General features: G+C 44.1%; 2 protein-coding genes across 8 annotated transcripts in view; one reads left to right on the forward strand and one right to left on the reverse strand.

Annotated features, from left to right (window-relative positions):
- Positions 1–9,586, forward strand: part of PDE1C (phosphodiesterase 1C) — a 268,752-nt gene extending 259,166 nt beyond the window's left edge. For 6 of the 7 annotated variants that reach the window (XR_014001154.1, XR_014001155.1, XR_014001156.1 and 3 more), the window contains 3 exons: positions 1,182–1,244; positions 4,205–4,315; positions 5,925–6,254. Coding sequence is in view for 1 of the 7 variants with exons in the window: in XM_081165148.1 (XP_081021274.1) it covers positions 1,182–1,244; positions 9,152–9,324 (236 nt within the window). In the remaining 6 variants the exon portion in view is untranslated. Of the gene's footprint in view, positions 1–1,181; positions 1,245–4,204; positions 4,316–5,924; positions 6,255–9,151 lie in introns of those variants that run through there. The other variant, XM_081165148.1, reaches the window with a different exon arrangement.
- Positions 9,587–11,634: 2,048 nt separating this feature from the next.
- PPP1R17 (protein phosphatase 1 regulatory subunit 17) overlaps positions 11,635–18,222 on the reverse strand; it is a gene marked incomplete at its 3' end in the record, with an annotated part of 26,928 nt that continues 20,340 nt past the window's right edge. Inside the window, exon 5 of the mRNA XM_081163380.1 lies at positions 11,635–11,972. Within this exon, the coding sequence (XP_081019506.1) occupies positions 11,635–11,972 (338 nt within the window). The remainder of the gene's footprint in view (positions 11,973–18,222) is intronic.

Genomic DNA, 18,222 nt, shown 5'->3' on the forward strand with positions numbered 1-18,222 from the left:
ACTAACCAGTTAAGGCTACAATCCTGCGCATGCTTCCCAGGATCAGGGAGGAAGTCCCACAGAGTTCAGTGGTGCTTATGTCTGAGTATAAATATGCAGAGGAATACAACTACAGTGGTACCTTCAGTGGTTATATACACTTCAGGTTACATACGCTTCAGGTTACAGACTCCGCTAACCCAGAAATAGTGCTTCAGGTTAAGAACTTTGCTTCAGGATGAGAACAGAAATCGTGCTCCGGCGGCACAGCAGCAGCAGGAGGCCCCATTAGCTAAAGTGGAGCTTCAGGTTAAGAACAGTTTCAGGTTAAGAACGGACCTCCAGAATGAATTAAGTACTTAACCCAAGGTACCACTGTATTGCAGCAGAAACTCGCTGCTGCCCATTCTCAGGTTATGTTACAATCAATGTGTTCCTTGGTGAAGCCTTGCGGGACGGGTGTGCAACTCCTGAAATGCAGAAATGTATCCCAGTGGCAGGCAAGCCTAGGCATGTCTAGTCAGAACTAAGCCCCAGTGGTTTGAGTGAAACTGACCCCCAGGTAAGTGCGCAGCAGATTAAGTAACCTCTAAGTTTGCTGCAGACAAAAATTAAAAAAGGAAACAGGCAACTAGTGAAATACTAAAGCTTGTATTTTTCTTCTACAATACACGGTTGCCATATTGGTCAACATTTGTTTTAGTTTAAAGAGGGAGGGTGTGGTTTGAGGATGAATGGGAGGGGCAAAGGGTTCCTCAAAACCCCATGATTTGGTGTTAGGGCTAATACTGGGAACATTGTAACTGCAGCAATGCACCCATATTTCCACCAAATCCTAGCCAGTTATCTACTGTTGCCACAGTAGATAGGAATATAGTAAAGGTACCCCTGACCGTTGGGTCCAGTCGTGGACGACTCTGGGGTTGCGCGCTTATCTCGCTCTATAGGCATAGGCAGCCGGCATTTGTCTGCAGACAGTTTTTCCGGGTCATGTGGCCAGCATGACTAAGGCTTATGGCGAACCAGAGTGCACAGAAGTGCCATTTACTTTCCCGCCAGAGAGGTACCTATTTATCTACTCGCACTTGACGTGCTTTTGAACTGCTGGGTGGGCAGGAGCTGGGACGGGACCAATCTACTAATTCACCACATGAATATACTTGAAGATGCTACTATAATTCACCCTCTTTTTATTTTTCAAGGTTCAAAACAACTTATGAAACCCGCACCATTGCCAGAATCCTCAAATCGGCTCACGCTGCCAGGTTAGTGAGTCCCTCTGTGCTCAGATATGCAACCTCAGACGTAGCTGATCGGTATTCTGTCAGCGAGAACTGACTCCATCTATTTCTATACCCGCTCATCTATGTCACAATTAATGGCCAACATGAACATCTCTCCCATGTCTGCTATGGATCAGAGGTCAAATGATTCAGCTTTTTTCATGTGCAGCTGCTTTTCTGTTGTGTCATAAGCCTGTAACCTAAGATTTTAACCCCGTGATTAATTCTGGCCAATAGTGCTGAACAAGGTAAATGAACAGATCTGGGGTTGTAGTCAATGGTATCTGGGGATGTTGCTGGACCACATGGAGTAGCAAAGGGGTGATTTCATATATATTCCGTACTCACGGAACATTGGTTGCTAGATCATCTCCTGCGTCTTCCTATTTGTCTTCTCTGCTGCTTTTGTCATGAAAATTGAATAGCATTGCCTTTAAACAAAAAACAAAAAAAACCCTTTCCCGTTCCTGTGCCTTTTTACATCAGCCTGACAGACGGTAATTAAGGAGCAGGGAACATTTGGCAAACCTAATAGAGAATAGCTGTCCACTGGATTGGGAAGGAGGCCTGACTCATCTTTCCCAAAGCCCGGAAAGCTTCTGCCCAGCTTAGGGAAGGAGGTGCGATGCTCACGAGTGTAACATCAGCACATCGCGATGCCAGGCCCCACCAAATTGCTCAGATACCACTCCTACATTTGGCCGATAGGGCTTTCTCTTGGGTAAGTAATATAATAATAAATAATAAATAATAAATAAATAAATAAATAAATAAATAAATAATAATAATAATAATAATAATAATGATGATGATGATGATGATGATGATGTATTTATACCCCGCCCATCTGGCTGGATTTCTCCAGCCACTCTGGGCGGCTTCCAACAAAACACTAAAATACAATAACCTATTAAACATTAAAAGCTTCCCTAAACAGGGCTGCCTTCAGATGTCTTCTAAATGTTTGGAAGTTATTTTTCTCTTTGACATCTGGTGGGAGGGCGTTCCACAGGGCGGGTGCCACTACCGAGAAGGCCCTCTGCCTGGTTCCCTGTAACTTGGCTTCTCGCAGTGAGGGAACCGCCAGAAGGCCCTTGACGCTGGACCTCAGTGTCCAGGCAGAATGATGGAGGTGGAGACGCTCCTTCAAGTATACTGGACCGAGGCAGTTTAGGGCTTTAAAGGTCAGCACCAACACTTTGAATTGTGCTCGGAAATGTACTGGGAGCCAGTGTAGCTCTTCCAAGACCGGTGTTATATGGTCTCGGCGGCCGCTCCCTGTCACCAGTCTAGCTGCCGCATTCTGGATTAGTTGTAGTTTCTGGCTCACCTTCAAAGGTAGCCCCACATAGAGCGCATTGCAGTAGTCCAAGTGAGAGATAACTAGAGCATGCACCACTCTGGCGAGACAGGGCACAGGCAGATAGGGTCTCAGCCTGCGTACCAGATGGAGCTGATAAACAGCTGCCCTGGACACAGAATTGACCTGCGCCTCCATGCACAGCTGTGAGTCCAGAATGACTCCCAGGCTGCGCACCTGGTCCTTCAGGGGCACGGTTACCCATTCAGGACCATAAGACTGCAGTCTTTGCCTTATCTAACTGTAGTTGGGTCAGAGCTCAGGTGTCTCCTGCCGGAGACCTGAAAACGATCTGACATTGGAATGCTCTTCACCCCCCTTCCAAGCCAAGGTTCCCTTCCAATATGATGATGGTGGTGGCAGCCTGGAGGACACAGATCCCAGGGAGAGGTTGGATTAGGGTTCAAGGAGGTTCAAGAAAACTAAACACTTGTCTCCATTGGTTCTTTGATCTTCGCTAGAATCAGGTGCATCCAAGTCGGCTATACGGTGGTACCTTGCGTTACAGACACTTCAGGTTACAGATGCTTCAGGTTACAGACTCCGCTAACCCAGAAATAGTACCTCGGGTTAATAACTTTGCTTCAGGATGAGAACAGAAATTGTGCTCCGGCGGTGCAGCGGCAGCAGGAGGCCCCATTAGCTAAAGTGGTGCTTCAGGTTAAGAACAGTTTCAGTTTAAGAACGGACCTCCAGAACGAATTACAGTGGTGCCTCGCAAGACGAAAAGAATCCGTTCTGTAATTCTCTTCGTCTAGCGGTTTATTCGTCTTGCGAAGCAAGCCCATTGAAGGATTAGCGGTTTAGCGCTATTAGCGGCTTTTAGCGGCTTATCTGCTGATCAGATCAGCTGATAAGCAGCTTAGCGGTTTAGAAAAGGGGGGGAGGGAAAAAACCAGCAGGAACTCGCAAGACATTGTCGTCTTGCGAAGCAAGCCCATAGGAAATTCGTTTTGCGAAGCACCTCCAAAATGGAAAACTCTTTCGTTTAGCGAGTTTTCCGTCTTGCGAGGCATTCGTCTTGCGGGGCACCGCTGTAAGTTCTTAATCCGAGGTACCACTGTACTAAAAAGCTCAGTACAGCTCTGCACCGGTCTGCAAAAATACTCTGATACCATCGTAACTTTTTCACAGCTGAGTTCTGTATCATTACCATGGTGGCAAACAGTTACGTTTGGTAAGGTAACACAAAGCTCAGCAGATGTTTCTTCCAGAGAATCCAGCAAGCAAGCCATAATGAGTATTGGATATTTCTTCCTATGACACTGCGACTCATCACACACTGTAATATCATCAGAGGCATGTGGACAGTGATTGAAAATAAAAGAAACCTCTGGCACACCACCAAGGTGTACCTTGTGAAGACCGTTGTTATGCCATTTGCCTGAAGCAATTCTTAAACAAAGGTACAGTCCAATAGTATACAAGTATTCTGCCCAAGCGCTGACTCCCACTAGCTGCACTGCCTAGTGTACCTTGTAGAATTAGAGGCAGATATCTTCCGCTTCAGTAAGCCTAGTGTCACCTTCATGCATTTCTGTTGGGGTTGATGTCCTTCTGAGTATGGTGTTCTGCCTTTCAGAAAACTAAGAGATTCTTCAGGAAAGAGCATTACCTCCTCAACATGCCAGCCCAATTGCTCGGAGGCAATTTTAAAGAAAAGCATGCACTTCCCTTCTCCCCAAATGTTCAGGTTAGTATGAACATTATGACGAAATGGACATTTCACGTAGGTGGTGTTGGCGTAATGAGAACAATGGGTTAAACTGCACTGTGCTTGGTCTCAGTGTCTTGAGCAGCACAGGTAGCCCACATCCAGATGTTCTGAGATAAGGATGCCAGGTGCACTGCGTTACCATAGCAACACCAGCGAAGCTGAGTGTAGGACTTGCTGAACCATCCCACGAGTTCAGGAATGTAGAGACGGGAATAACAGTCTCTAGCGCACTGCTTCCATTGTGCCTGTGTTCCTGAAGTTGCGCCTGTCCTGAAGGACTTTCAGGGTCTGATTCTGAACCTGTGGGAGTCAGGGGAAGAGGCTGTGGGTTTTACACGGCAGCGTTATCTAGCATGGTGATAGTGTTAGAGGATCTGTGTATATGTATCTTTACTTCAAAGACCAGAAAAAGGATATATACAGTCGTACCTCTACTTACGTATCCCTCTGGATAAGGAATCTTCGGGTTATGGCTGCGGCAAACCCAGAAGCGTATACTTCCGGGTTTTGTCGTGTGCGCATGCACAGAAGCGCTCTGCGCACCTTGACCATGCCCAGAAGCGCTCAATTGTGCCGTGTGCATGTGCAGAAGTGTGCCTCTATTTGCGTAATTTTTGGGGTGCGAACAGACCCCCGGAATGAAGTCCGTATCCGGAGGATCCACTGTAGTAGATAGGAGTGTTTAGCTCTGCTTTGCTCCTTTAGACTGAACAGGAGAAGCATTATTTGGGAGAGCTACATCTCCCATGGTCTCCCATGATGTAGACAGTGGAGAGGAAGGAAGGAGGGAAGCGGGGAAAGAGGGAAGGAAAGCAGAAAGGAAACTTGGAAAAACCTCTCTTTCCTCACTGCCCATCACCACTACTGCTGATAGCACGTAAAGGAAGAGAGGAGGGTGTTTGAAGGAAAACCTGTATGGGACGAAGATGGCATTTTTCCAAGATCAACTCACAAAAAATTACCTGAGCTTTTTGTGTGTGGAAGAACTCAGGTAGTTTCCAAGTTAATCCAACAGGAGCTTGTCCATTTCTGTCAGGAACTAATTTTTCAACATTATGTAAGTACTTAACGTTACTCCTCTGACTTGAGACATGAAGATAAGAGTACTTGTCCATTTCTGAGGCGAAGGGCTCGTCCACACTTCTGATTGTTTTTATTTGTCCCACCGCTTTCCCTGGGAAAACCTGCTGCTTACCGCTGAATCAGAACAACAAATCTCAGTTGGGTTATCCACAGATTTTCTGATTCAGTGGCAAACAGTGGATTTTCCCAGGAAAAGAGGTGGGACAAAAACAAAAGCACACTGCCTACAAACCACAGACCTGCGCCTAGAAATCGTGGCACAATGGAAGTGTTGATGATCCCTGGTTGAAAAGGCCTTGAAATAGGTGAGCAGTGTATTATCATCTCAGAAGTCCTTCAGTTACTTGGGTAGTGGTATGTCTTATAATATGCAGCCAACCCTAAGTTGATGCAGGGAAAAAACCCCAAAATGAGTTAAGCAAAAATATATTTGTTACTGTTTAGTGTATTAGCATCAATGATTTCTAGGCACATCAATTACGATTTGCATTTCCCTCCATAGATCGCCTGAACTTGAAAACCAGCAACAATGACCATCCCACCTCAAGGAACCAGAAGCAACAATTTTAAAAAGTAGACTTTCCTGGGGGTGGAAGTCACTGTCTTCCTTCCTTAAAAGAAAAAAAACTTTTATCATTTTGTTTTTAACAATATGTCCTGCGCAACACAACCCTGGAATAGGCCTACATTAGTTCTGTTCACAACGCTAACTTGTTATATCTGCCTCAATAATTATATATATATATATATACACAGAGAGACATTTGGAATGGGACTTATGCAGCAAGCGAGCTGTATTGTATTGCTTTCTTTAATAAAGTTCTGCCACAAACGTTTTGGCAATAATGTACTTGCAAAAATGAAGGTCCCCCCCCCCCCAGCCGCCCATTCCCTCATTTCTGCATTTCACGCTTAAATGTTGAGGTCTGTTTGTAAGGTGGTTTGACGGTGTATTTCCATACAGTTGTGCACTCCAACCGAGGTTAGATGCATATTGAACATAAGAAGGCTCCAGCAGCCATATCTGTACAGTGGTACCTCGGGTTACATACGCTTCAGGTTACAGACTCCGCTAACCCAGAAATAGTGCTTCAGGTTAAGAACTTTGCTTCAGGATAAGAACAGAAATCAGGCTCCGTTGGCAGCAGGAGGCCCCATTAGCTAAAGTGGTGCTTCGGGTTAAGAACAGCTTCAGGTTAAGAACAGACCTCCAGAACGAATTAAGTACTTAACCAGAGGTACCACTGTACTCTGAACATCAACTGCTTCCTTGAGCAGGTTCCTACAAGCCTTACACCAGCAACTGACCCAGCACCTGAGGTTTACGTGCGTTTAAACCCTTGTAAGAAAAGCAGTACCGGTGCTGTATCTGGCTGTTCTGGAGCAGGCGAAGAGATTTACTCTTCCCTCTTACCAGCTCATCAGGTTCCAAACAGCTATCACCACTTATCTGCAGGGCCGGGTTTAAGTTTGATGAGGCCCTAAGCTACTGAACTTAATGGGGCCCTTTATATGTCCAGCTGTCCTTTGTCAACAACAAATTGTCGCCGGTTTTTGTGTGTGTTGAATATATGCTATATGGTAATTTATGGACCTAATAGGTATCTAAAGCCATTTGCACATGTTGCCATGCAACTAGTCCATGCAGAATGTAGGCACCCTATATATAGAAATGCGCAAGCCAGTGATATTTTAGGGAGCAGGCTAGCAGGCGGGGCCCATTACATCATAGGAGCCTACACAACACAAAACACTGCTGCTGTATGTAGGTTTTATTTTATTTGTTTTTTATCTTATATTTTGGAAACGTACATCCAGGCTTTTATTCCCTTTAAATTTTTTGGGGGGCCCCCAAAAGAGTGGGGCCCTAAGCTATAGCTTGTTTAGCTTATACGTAAATCTGGCACTGCTTATCTGACAAGATCTTTGCTTACATAGCCAGAGCTACTGCATGTCTGCATAGCTGATTCCGGGTGAGCAGTTTTTTACATTGGCAAATCCGTAACCATCTCATATTGTGACTCAACGTGCGGAAAAGGATGACCCAAGTCAACAGGCTGGGGGCTGGTGCAACTCCCTTCCCTCATAAAATAAGTTGGCAACTGATTTTATGCAATATTAGTTCTACTCAAGAGTAGACCCACTGAAGTTCATTAGCACGGCTAACATTCTGGGAATCACAAGTAGGCAGAGAGCTAGTCGGTTCCATGACCCAATTGGAGGCATCTCAGAGGCAGCGGCTTGGCCATGGTGTGAGGACAGGATCAGATCGGACTTTGCTCTGGTATTTGTATTCCATGCTTCCTCCAAAGCCTATGTGGAATTATCCCATTTCGTCCTTGCAACAACTTTGTGAGTTTGCTGAAGTGCGCTGACAAAGTGACTTGCAGTAGCACCTTAAAGACCAACTAAGTTAGTTCTTGGTATGAGCTTTCGTGTGCATGCACACTTCTTCAGATACATGCACACGAAAGCTCTTACCAAGAACTAACTTAGTTGGTCTTTAAGGTGCTACTGGAAGGAATTTTTTTATTTTGACTATGGCAGACCAACACGGCTACCTATCTGTAAAAAGTGACTTGCGTAACTGAATGGGAATTCAGATCTAGGCTCTGATCAAGGCCACCCACGGACTCACTACACTTGCTACTTTGGAAAGTTTTCCCAGAGGAAAGTTGTCCTCTGCGTGCGTTGTTTCCAAGGCGGCACAAGGGTGGTGCAAAGCCTTACTGATCCTGCATTTAGTAGCAAGAAAGAGTCTGAGCTGCTCAGCCATCCCTGGTCTTACATCAGCAGCTGCAAACATTTATTTCATATTTGCTGAGCAAAATCAGAGGTCTCACTCTCATGCTCATTGCTTGTTTATATCAAGCCACGTGCTTGATTATTCTTCCCAGAAGCCATCTGCAGGTGGCTTTTGAAATGAGGCTGAGGCCACATGAAATTAAGCTGAGGGCTACATGTGGTCACAAAGCCACAAGTCATCCACCCCTCGCCTAAGTGAGGTAAATAGGGATGGAAGGATTGGTCCATTTTGGTTCTCTGAGTTTCTCAAGTTTCCCCATTTTACAACTGGTTCTCCACATTTCTGCAGCAATTTGTGGATTTTTGTTTTTTAAATCACCATGAAAACTCCTCAGCATTTCAGTGCAGATTTCTCCTCATAATCATATTTTTGCAAGCAATTTCTCCCCATATAATGTATTTTTGTATGTTGGTGTTCAGTAATATATTCATTTTCAGGCACGCTTTTACCTAATATTTGCATTTTTGTAAACACTGGTTGGCTGGAGAAGTGCATCGCAAAATTCAGGTAAGTGGGGATTGCAAAGGAAGGCTATAGCTGGATCTACACAACTATAAAAACGCTATAAAAAAAGTTATAAAACAGAAATTATCTTTGACTTTCGATTTCAGCTCTACAGTGCCATCTGGTGTCACATTGTTATAACAAATTTATAACGTTATAATCTGACTAATGTAGCCAAGTCCTATGTCTGAGTTCTCATTTTGTGCAAGCTTGATGAAAAATGTGATCAAATTTGGAAGGAATTTCAGACAGATCACTATTACTTATGCATAGGGTTGGGTTTTTTTTTCAAAGTTAATATCTTCCTCCTTTTACGTATTTGGATTACTGTGTGGCTGTGGGATACAGAGGGAGAAATCTGCAGGTGCCAGCAATTGATTCGTCTGACTTGCTTCTGCTTTTATCTTCTTCCTCTCCAGCCCTCAAACCTCCAATACATGATTTCCAGAAAGCCAGTTACGCCTCCACAAGCACCACCTTCCCACCTTTCCCCAAGAAAACGGAGGACTACTTGGTGAAGTACAAGCTGCTTGACCAGAGGGGCAGAATGAAGAAGATCCAGCACATTTCACAGCACTGGAATAAGAAATAGATGGGAAAGGAAAGCGTTGTCCCTGTATCCCTGCCTGGCCCCCACCTGATAGCCAGTTATTAATGGAGGACATTTTGGAACCAGAGCAAAAAGCACTTTGAAAGCTGCACAAATTATTGGGGAAATGCATGTAACATGTGCAATGGAGGCATTTCCTAGTCGTAATTCATCCTGTTTCCCCAAGATGCCCTGCATATAGTAGCATCAAACTCCTTCATCCATGTGCACAAAATATCTCCATCTGCATTCAGGACTGGGTCCTGACTGATAACAACAACAACAACAACAACAACAACAACAATAATAATAATAATAATAATAATAATAATAATTTATTATTTATACCCCGCCCATCTGGCTGGGCTTCCCCAGCCACTCTGGGCGGCTTCCAAAAGAATATTAAAATACTATAATACATCAAACATTAAAAGCTTCCTGAAACACGGCTGCCTTCAGATGTCTTCTAAAAGCCTGGTAGTTGTTGTTCTCTTTGACATCTGGTGGGAGGGTGTTCCACAGGGAAGGCGCCACTACCGAGAAGGCCCTCTGAGTTATTATTTCTGGACTGTATCTGCCCACATAGCCCGCAATAGGTGACTGCCAACTTTGGCAGTCAATTACCTTTTCAGAGAGGCGAGCCGAACCCAGGTTTGTATTGTTTGGTTCTTTCCAATGTGTCTTTGCATGCAGGGGCAACTCTCACCTGGTTTAACCGTTTCCCGGGATGTGGTCTGGGGGCCGCAGGTGAGAAAAATGATCCCGAAAGGAGCACAACACCCACAATACACACACATACAGTCATACCTCGGATTACAGACGCTTCAGGTTGCACATTTTTTGGGTTGTGCACCGCGCCGAATCCGGAAGTACCGGAACGGGTTACTTTCGGGTTTCGGCGCTCACGTATACTCAGAAGCACTAAATCGTGCTTTGCGCATGCGCAGAAGCGCCGAATCGCGACTTGTGCGCAGGCGCGGCGCTGTGGGTTGCGAACACTGCAGGTTGCGAATGTGCCTCCCGCACAGATCACGTTCGCAACCTGAGCATCCACTATATATGTAGATTTCTGGTGCCACCAGTGCAGAGCATTCAGGAACAGATAGTAATCTAGTCTTAGACAAATCCAGCAGCCAATCTGTCTCTAGGCCAGTTTCACCTGGATATTGTACTTAATGGGACCTTTCTACAAAAAGAAGAGAGAGTTCACATTTGCATAGGTCTCCATTTCAATTCATTTTTATTTCTCCCCTCTCATCTGCTCCTTCAATTTAGGAACAACCGAGGCTTTATTTCCAGAACTGAGGTGATTGTGTTGCAGTATCGTTTTATAAACAGGCAGACCAAAAGCAAGACATTCATATATGATAACGGTCTCCCCTCGGGAGGCTGCGGACTCTCCTTCCTTGGCAGTTTTTAAGCAGAGGTTGGATGGCCATCTGCCATAGATGCCTTAGCTGAGTTTCCTGCATTGAAGGGTTGGACTAGATGCCCCCTGGTCCCTTCCACCTCTGCAATTCTATGATTATACAATTCTATTACAGTCGTACCTTGGCTGACGAACACCTTGCGACTCCAACGTTTTGGCTCCTGAACTCCGCAAACCCGGAAGTGAGTGTTCCGGTTTGCAAATGTTCTTTGGAACCCGAACGTCCAACATGGCTTCTGATTGGCTGCAGGAGCATCCTGCAGCCAACCGGAAGCCACGCTTTGGTTTTTGATCATTTTCTGAAGTCGAACGGACTCCTGGAATGGATTCCATTAGTCAACTAAGGTACGGCTGTACAGTTTTCCTAGAGCAGGGCTCTAGGCCGAGTGGGATCCACTCCAGGTCTGTCTGGCCCTTGAGAATCTCTCTAGGCACCAGAACTTCGCTTGTCCTCGAGTGCTGTTCTCAGCCTGGAATGTCTTTTCCACTTGCCTGGAGAAGGAGAAAGCTCTGTGTGGCCCTGTGTCTAGACATATCTGACTTGCAAGTGGCTGCAATGCAATCTAGCATCCTACAAATATGAGGATCACATCCTTTGTGCCTCCTGGCTCTGCCTCTGGAGCCTGGGGCCTTCTGAACGCAAAAGCATCAGCTCTACCAGTGAGCTAACACCTTTCCCCAAGGGAAGACATCAGCAGCAAAATGTCTTGAACAGGCCCTGCTCCTCCTTCCAGGTCTAGGACCTCTGGACCAGCAACATGTCTGGGCAGAAGCTCAGGTCCAGCTGTGGAGAATTCTAGGCCTGATTCAGAAAAACCTGTAAAATGAACTCCTTACCAGAGCTCAGGAGGCAGGCGAAGGGATGGAGAGAAAAGGGGAAATCCTTATCCAGTCAGGGTTTTTTCTGCCAGTTTGTCTGCCTTCCTCATTCTCTTTAAGCAAATGAATTTTAATAAATGGGAAGACAGCAAGTCAACTGGAGTTGTCATGGAAAACCACATCGTCAGGAAAACTTCTCCTGAGAACATGTGCGTTCTAGGCCTACAAATGGGCAAGATATTCTTTTCAGTGGAATGGCTCCATGTCTTAAAGTCACTGTCCATCCCAATCCTTTGTTGCACCTCAGAACTGTCTTCCCCTTCCCCCCCAGGCATCATGCTTTGCCGAATCCACTCTTTTTCTTCTTTAATAGGAGAGTTGCCTATATCCTTGCACACAAAGCCTTGTAAAATTAAGGGGAGGGGGAGAGAATGTGATTTTATGTCTTATGAATTTCATGACAAAAGGAGAAAATATTTTTGACATTGCTTGTAAAGTGTCACTTAGATTATCTGCAGAAAAGGTTGTATAAAATGCAATATTTTATTCTTCCAAATGAGCCTTGTTTATTTGTGAGTTTGTTTGTGCGGAGGCTTCCCTTTTCCTGTTTGCATATCTAGATGATATCACATTTCAATTCCACAACTCTTCCAAATGATGGTGTATTTAGTTAGGCTTTGGAAAGCGATGGTTTTGTAGTAGAAAAATGGGACAATCATTTAATCTTAAGCAGCCCAAATCAGTTGCAACCTGCAAGTAGTGCTATTCTTCATGATACAACACTCCCATCTTGTGGTCATAGCTGTAGGGTGCAAAATGCACAATTTTGTTTTATTTTGTTGCTCAAGTAGCTGTTATTATGCTCTAGAACGATTTCTCACAACCTACACAGCAGTGAAATAATACCCAGTACATATTTAAAATACTTTGAATTCCCCCCAAAATATTAAATATCATCACAGACACAAATCTTACTGAATTGGATGGAGAATTAGAAAAAAACAAAAACTTGAAATTCCTGGAAACACAGCTGTGCTGAACAAACACATCTTATGAGGTGCTTTTTTCTAACCTTGTTTCTTGCAACACCCCCTTTTTTGTCTTGATACATGTAATTTCAAATTTGACTTCATTTATCTACATTAACACTTTAGGATTTTACCGTCATTGGTTACATTCAGATGTAACACCAAACCATGGTTTGGTGTTATGTCTGACCTTACACCAATTTACAAAAAGCACCAAACCAGGAAAACAAAGCATGGAACATAGGAAGCCTTCACGTGCTAAGTCAGCGCATTGGGCCATCTAGCTGACTGGCAGGATTTCAGACAAAGTATATTCCCAGCCCGATTCAACTTGGCACATTCTACATGCAAAGAAGCTGGTTTGCAAGCCACACTTTCTGCTAACTCCTAAATTCACAAACCACTGGCAATCCACAAAATCGCTGCCCCACTCAAGAGCCTGCACCCCAGAGACAGAATAAAACGTTTGAAGCCTTACCAAATAGGAACTGAAAGCAGGCAGCTCTAAACCATAAGAGTACATCTGGAAGTTTGAAACCATGGTTTGGACTACTGACTATAGGCATTGCTTTTTTTGGGGGGGGGATATATATCTTGAGAAAGTGCTATGGGTGCCAGTACAAAATGGCTGCCAATACAGCAAAAAAAGGAGCTGATAGTCCTACATACTGGTGGGTATCAGCAACAAAAATAAAAATGCACTGACTATGCGTAGCACAAGCCACGGCTTGGGATGGTGTCTGAACGGAGCCGTTTGCTTTGTAAAATATTGAACATTGAGGACACCTACAGAAAATGAGTACAGTACTACCTTGGTTTGCAGCCATTTTGGATTGCAACCGTTTTGGATTACAACCATTTTGGATTACAACCACATCAAACCCTGAAGTGTGTGTCCATTTCTTTGGATTACAACCCTTTTTTATTATTACAACCCATTTTTTTTGGAGGCCCCATTGGCAAAAGTGCGCCTTGGGTTACAACCTGTTTTGGTTTACAACCAGACCTTTGGAACGGATTATGGTTGTAAACCAAGGTATCACTGTATAGGAGAGCAAAGGGAAGTTGAAAGAATATGGTAGCATCATTTTCCTAACCAGCTGCTTTGGTATTCTGGTAAAAATACATTTTAGATCTTTACATTTTAACTGGAGTTCATGAAACAATAAAGAGTGACACTATAATTTCAAGACATTTATTATAATAGTAGTAATTGTTCTGAAGCATCTCTAAGTATTCTAAACACTGAAATTCTAGGCTTAACACAAACACAGACCAACGTAAATTCTCTACATCTCTTTTCCAGCAGTCTCCAGTGTTTTCCTTGAAGACACCAACTTGAAGAACAAAAGCCCAAATAAGCAGAGAGATTAGAAAACCCTTTGCTAGGGGAGAAAGGTTGGCTTTACTCAGTGCTATTTTTCTAGAAAAATAAGTGCCGGAACTCGCCAGAAATGCCTCCCTTGTTCCCGTTTAATGGCAATGGTGCCCACCTGAGAGGGGCCAGAATTGAGTTCAGGTGAGTTCCAGCTGGGAAGAAAAAAAGCCCTGGCTTTACTTGCACTGAGAAGAAAAGCTGATTGACAGATGCTAGAAGCTCTTTAAAAACAAACACAACAAATTATTCAGAGCAGAACACCTGGGGTGCAAATGGTACAACTGGTAACATACCTTCATAAATCAAAGTTCTAGAAATCGACATGACCAAAATAAAGCTGTATACTGTTAAAGCATTGTAGGGTTCAAAGAATGTTGCCATTAATTTCATTCCAATACCATGTTACTAGCCTTCAGCATTGCAAATGAACTTGGAAACTTCCAGTGATCAGTTTGAACTAATAAATTTATAATGGCAAAGTACATAGCTAAAAGAGGACAAAGGGGACTGCACTAAAATTAACGCTGCTTGATTTTTGTTTCAAAGTTCACACTTTTGATTAGGACAAAATAATTGGGACATTTGCCACCCCACCTCCCATTTTAAAAAGAAAACCCAGTTTCCTAATGAGCTGGTCTGCAAAGCCCAAAGGACACACAGAGAGAAAACCATCAAGGTGAATGTTTTTGCGGTGGTCAGAATGTTCTTCTGTATGTGATGAATAAGGAAGGATATTGCCATGCTATTTCCACACTTCGAGTAATAGAACCATATGAGTCAATGCAATTGTCATAATGCATAATATTCCTGAAAGACCGGACAATTCAAGCCATTCTTGAAAATATGTGAATATTTTGAAAGGATCACTAAACATAAGCTGAAAAAGTATGTTCAAAAGCAGAGAATCAGGTTTTGATCATCCAAAAAGAAGACCAAAGTTTAAAACAATCATCTACCCAAATAATTCACATTCCACTACCCCTTTAACAGTATGCATTGCATTTAGTACTATGCACAAACTACAGAGGCTTCACTCATAGACAGTTCCTTTACAGATGGCACTACATTTTCTAATCCAGAGTTGCAAAGATGGATTGCTCTCATCAAATGCTAATTCAGAGGGCTACATTATATCTGCATTTGACAATGAGGAAAATGGAACCGAATCACTTGTACAAATGAAGATAATAAACAAACTGCATCGCACAACCAGAATACTTGGATTAACATGAAGAACTGCGGACTTGATTCCCCACTCAATAACAGCGGTTTTTAAATAGCTTAGCGTCATACAGAGAGATGCCTTCCTCGCAAAAGATATAAGGGCTGTGTGGATGGGATAAGTTTAAGTGATAACATACACAACAATCAGTCCTTCTGGCCTCTTCCTAACCCTCTCGCCATGTTAAAAGTGAGGCACTTACTGTTAACAGCTCCGTGCTGAATATCTGCAGGTTTTTCTTAAAATAAAGGGCACTGCCTGCTCAGGGTCAACTCCCAATTCCTAGGCGAAATCTGCAAAAGAGGGTGATCTGCAACAGCTGGTCCAGCCAATTCAGATCCAGAATGAATCAGGAATCAGAGGTGATTCCTAGTAATTTTCTTTCTTTCTTTAAAGAGTCGAATGAGGCAGACTCCTGTGCCTAATTCTATAATAATTCCCAACTAATTCTGGAACCTCTTCCTCTCGCACAAGGGGAAGGGGAGTGCAAGGTTAAGAGCTCGCAGACTTTGCAAAACTTCAAGAGGAGAAAGTGGAGAGGGGAAGAAAGAAAGAAAGAAAGAAAGAAAGAAAGAAAGAAAGAAAGAAAGAAAGAAAGAGAGACTTGTTCTAAACAGGTGGGGGAAGGATTTCCCCCCACTTTTCCAACCCACCTTGAACTGCTGCCCCCCAGACAGCTGCAGAATCTTTTCCTGCCCCAAATGCAACTCACCAGGAGACATCCTGCCTTCCTCTCCTTTAAAATCATGCAATGGCCAAAGTAATGAATTGAAACTAGGACTTTCCCTGACATGAGAGCCAGTCATCAGCTGATCTGCCCCATTCAGTGATGAGCCCCATTCCAGCATGCACCATAGAGATAGGAAAAGGGACAAGAGTGATCCTCGCACGCAGTCTGCTGGCTCCGCTTGCAAAGCGAGTCTTTGTATACAGAGAGCAGGCGCGTCCATAGACATAGGAAAAAAGTAAAGAGTGATTCTCATATTCTCTCTCTCTCTCTCTCTCTCTCTCTCTCTCTCTCTCTCTCTCTCTCTCTCTCTCTCTCTCTCTCTCTCTCCGGTTCTGTTTGCAAAATCCGGGCATTTTGGCGGTTTTTAAGCCCGTCCCCATGTTGATTTCACCCTTGGAATCCCGAACACATGGCAACCCTAAGCAAAGTATCTTCGGGGGGGGGGGGCTTTGAGAGATGATAACAATTGTGAAATGGAAACTAAAATAAGGTTTTTGATGGATCGTGGATAACTCCTGAACCTAGGTAAAATTTTGCAGGAGTCTTAGCAAAGGTCATCCTGTGAGTTTGACTCAAAAACAGCAACTTTTAGTTAAAACAGTTAAAACAACAGCAACAGTCAACAGGGCAGCGGAAACTTCATAAACTGCTCCAAATTAGATGTTCCTGGCACACAAACCCTGAACTTATTTGTCTGAAATATGGCAGGATTCAAGCATTCAGAAGTAGTGGCCAAACTTGCAAATTTTACCTGCCAGAAATGTAAACTTGACAGGTGCACTGTGATCTTACCCAACCCTTCGTTGGCAGATGGTTGCAACAGAATATTGTCAAACATCTGTGAATGAAGACAAAGGGCAACTAGGGATGAATGATCTCATGATGGAAGGAGGGGATGTGTACTCCAGGAAAAAAGGATGAATAGCAGGTGGTGTTGAACTAATGTCTGGAAGATAAGTAGTAGATGAGGTGGTTGTAGGATGGATGGTGGCTAACAGATTGAGGTTGAATCCTGACAAGACAGAAGTGCTGTTATGGGGGGACAGGAGGCGGGCGGGTGTGGAGGACTCCCTGTTCCTGAATGGGGTAACTGTGCCCCTGAAGGACCAGGTGCGCAGCCTGGGAGTCATTTTGGACTCACAGCTGTCCATGGAGGCACAGGTCAATTCTGTGTCCAGGGCAGCTGATTATCAGCTCCATCTGGTACGCAGGCTGAGACCCTACCTGCCCGCAGACTGTCTCGCCAGAGTGGTGCATGCTCTAGTTATCTTTCGCTTGGACTACTGCAATGCGCTCTATGTGGGGCTACTTTTAAAGGTGACCCAGAAACTACAACTAATCCAGAATGCGGCAGCTAGACTGGTGACTGGGAGAAGCTGCCAAGACTACATAACACCAGTCTAGAAAGACCTACACTGGCTCCCAGTATGTTTCCGAGCACAATTCAAAGTGTTGGTGCTGACCTTTAAAGCCCTAAACGACCTCGGTCCAGTATACCTGAAGGAGCGTCTCCACCTCCATCATTCTACCCGGACGCTGAGGTCCAGCACCAAGGGCCTTCTGGTGGTTCCCTCGCTGCGAGAAGCCAAGTTACAGGGAACCAGGCAAAGGGCCTTCTCGGTAGTGGCACCCGCCATGTGGAACGCCCTCCCACCAGATGTCAAAGAGAACAACAACTGCCAGACTTTTAGAAGACATCTGAAGGCAGTCCTGTTTAGGGAAGCTTTTAATGTTTGATGGATTACTGTATTTTAATGTTTTGTTGGAAGCCGCCCAGAGTGGCTGGGGAAGCCCAGCCAGATGGGTGGGGTAGAAATAAATTATTATTATTATTATTATTATTATTATTATTATTATTATTATTATTATTATTATTACTGTTGGAGAAGATATCTCAAGGATGAAGCATAACAAATGATTAAAACAAATTCTGTATTTGTGGGCAGGAGTGATGGCTGTTATGCCTCAATTTCCCCAGGAAGTTTCAGACACGGCACTAGGCTTCACCATCAAGAATTCAAACATGTTCTGATGGACATCTGCATCACCAGTTGTTTTTGGGAGACCACTGGAAAGTGGATATTCTTGCAGTTGTTGGATTTGGACGGAAGCACAAAGCCCCCTGGAACCACTAATATTTTTTTTGGGGGGGGGAGATGAAGAGGTAGGAGGGGGGAGAGAGGGTTAGTGAAAAATACTTGACGGTTACTGTTTGTTGGCAATTAATTAAATTTGCTAAGATGTGAAATAAAAAAGCCTGTGTTTACCCCATCATAGAACAACTCTCTCAACAAC

Source organism: Podarcis bocagei (assembly GCF_964188305.1).
Source record: "Podarcis bocagei genome assembly, chromosome: 12".
Classification (NCBI taxonomy): Eukaryota; Metazoa; Chordata; class Lepidosauria; order Squamata; family Lacertidae; genus Podarcis; species Podarcis bocagei.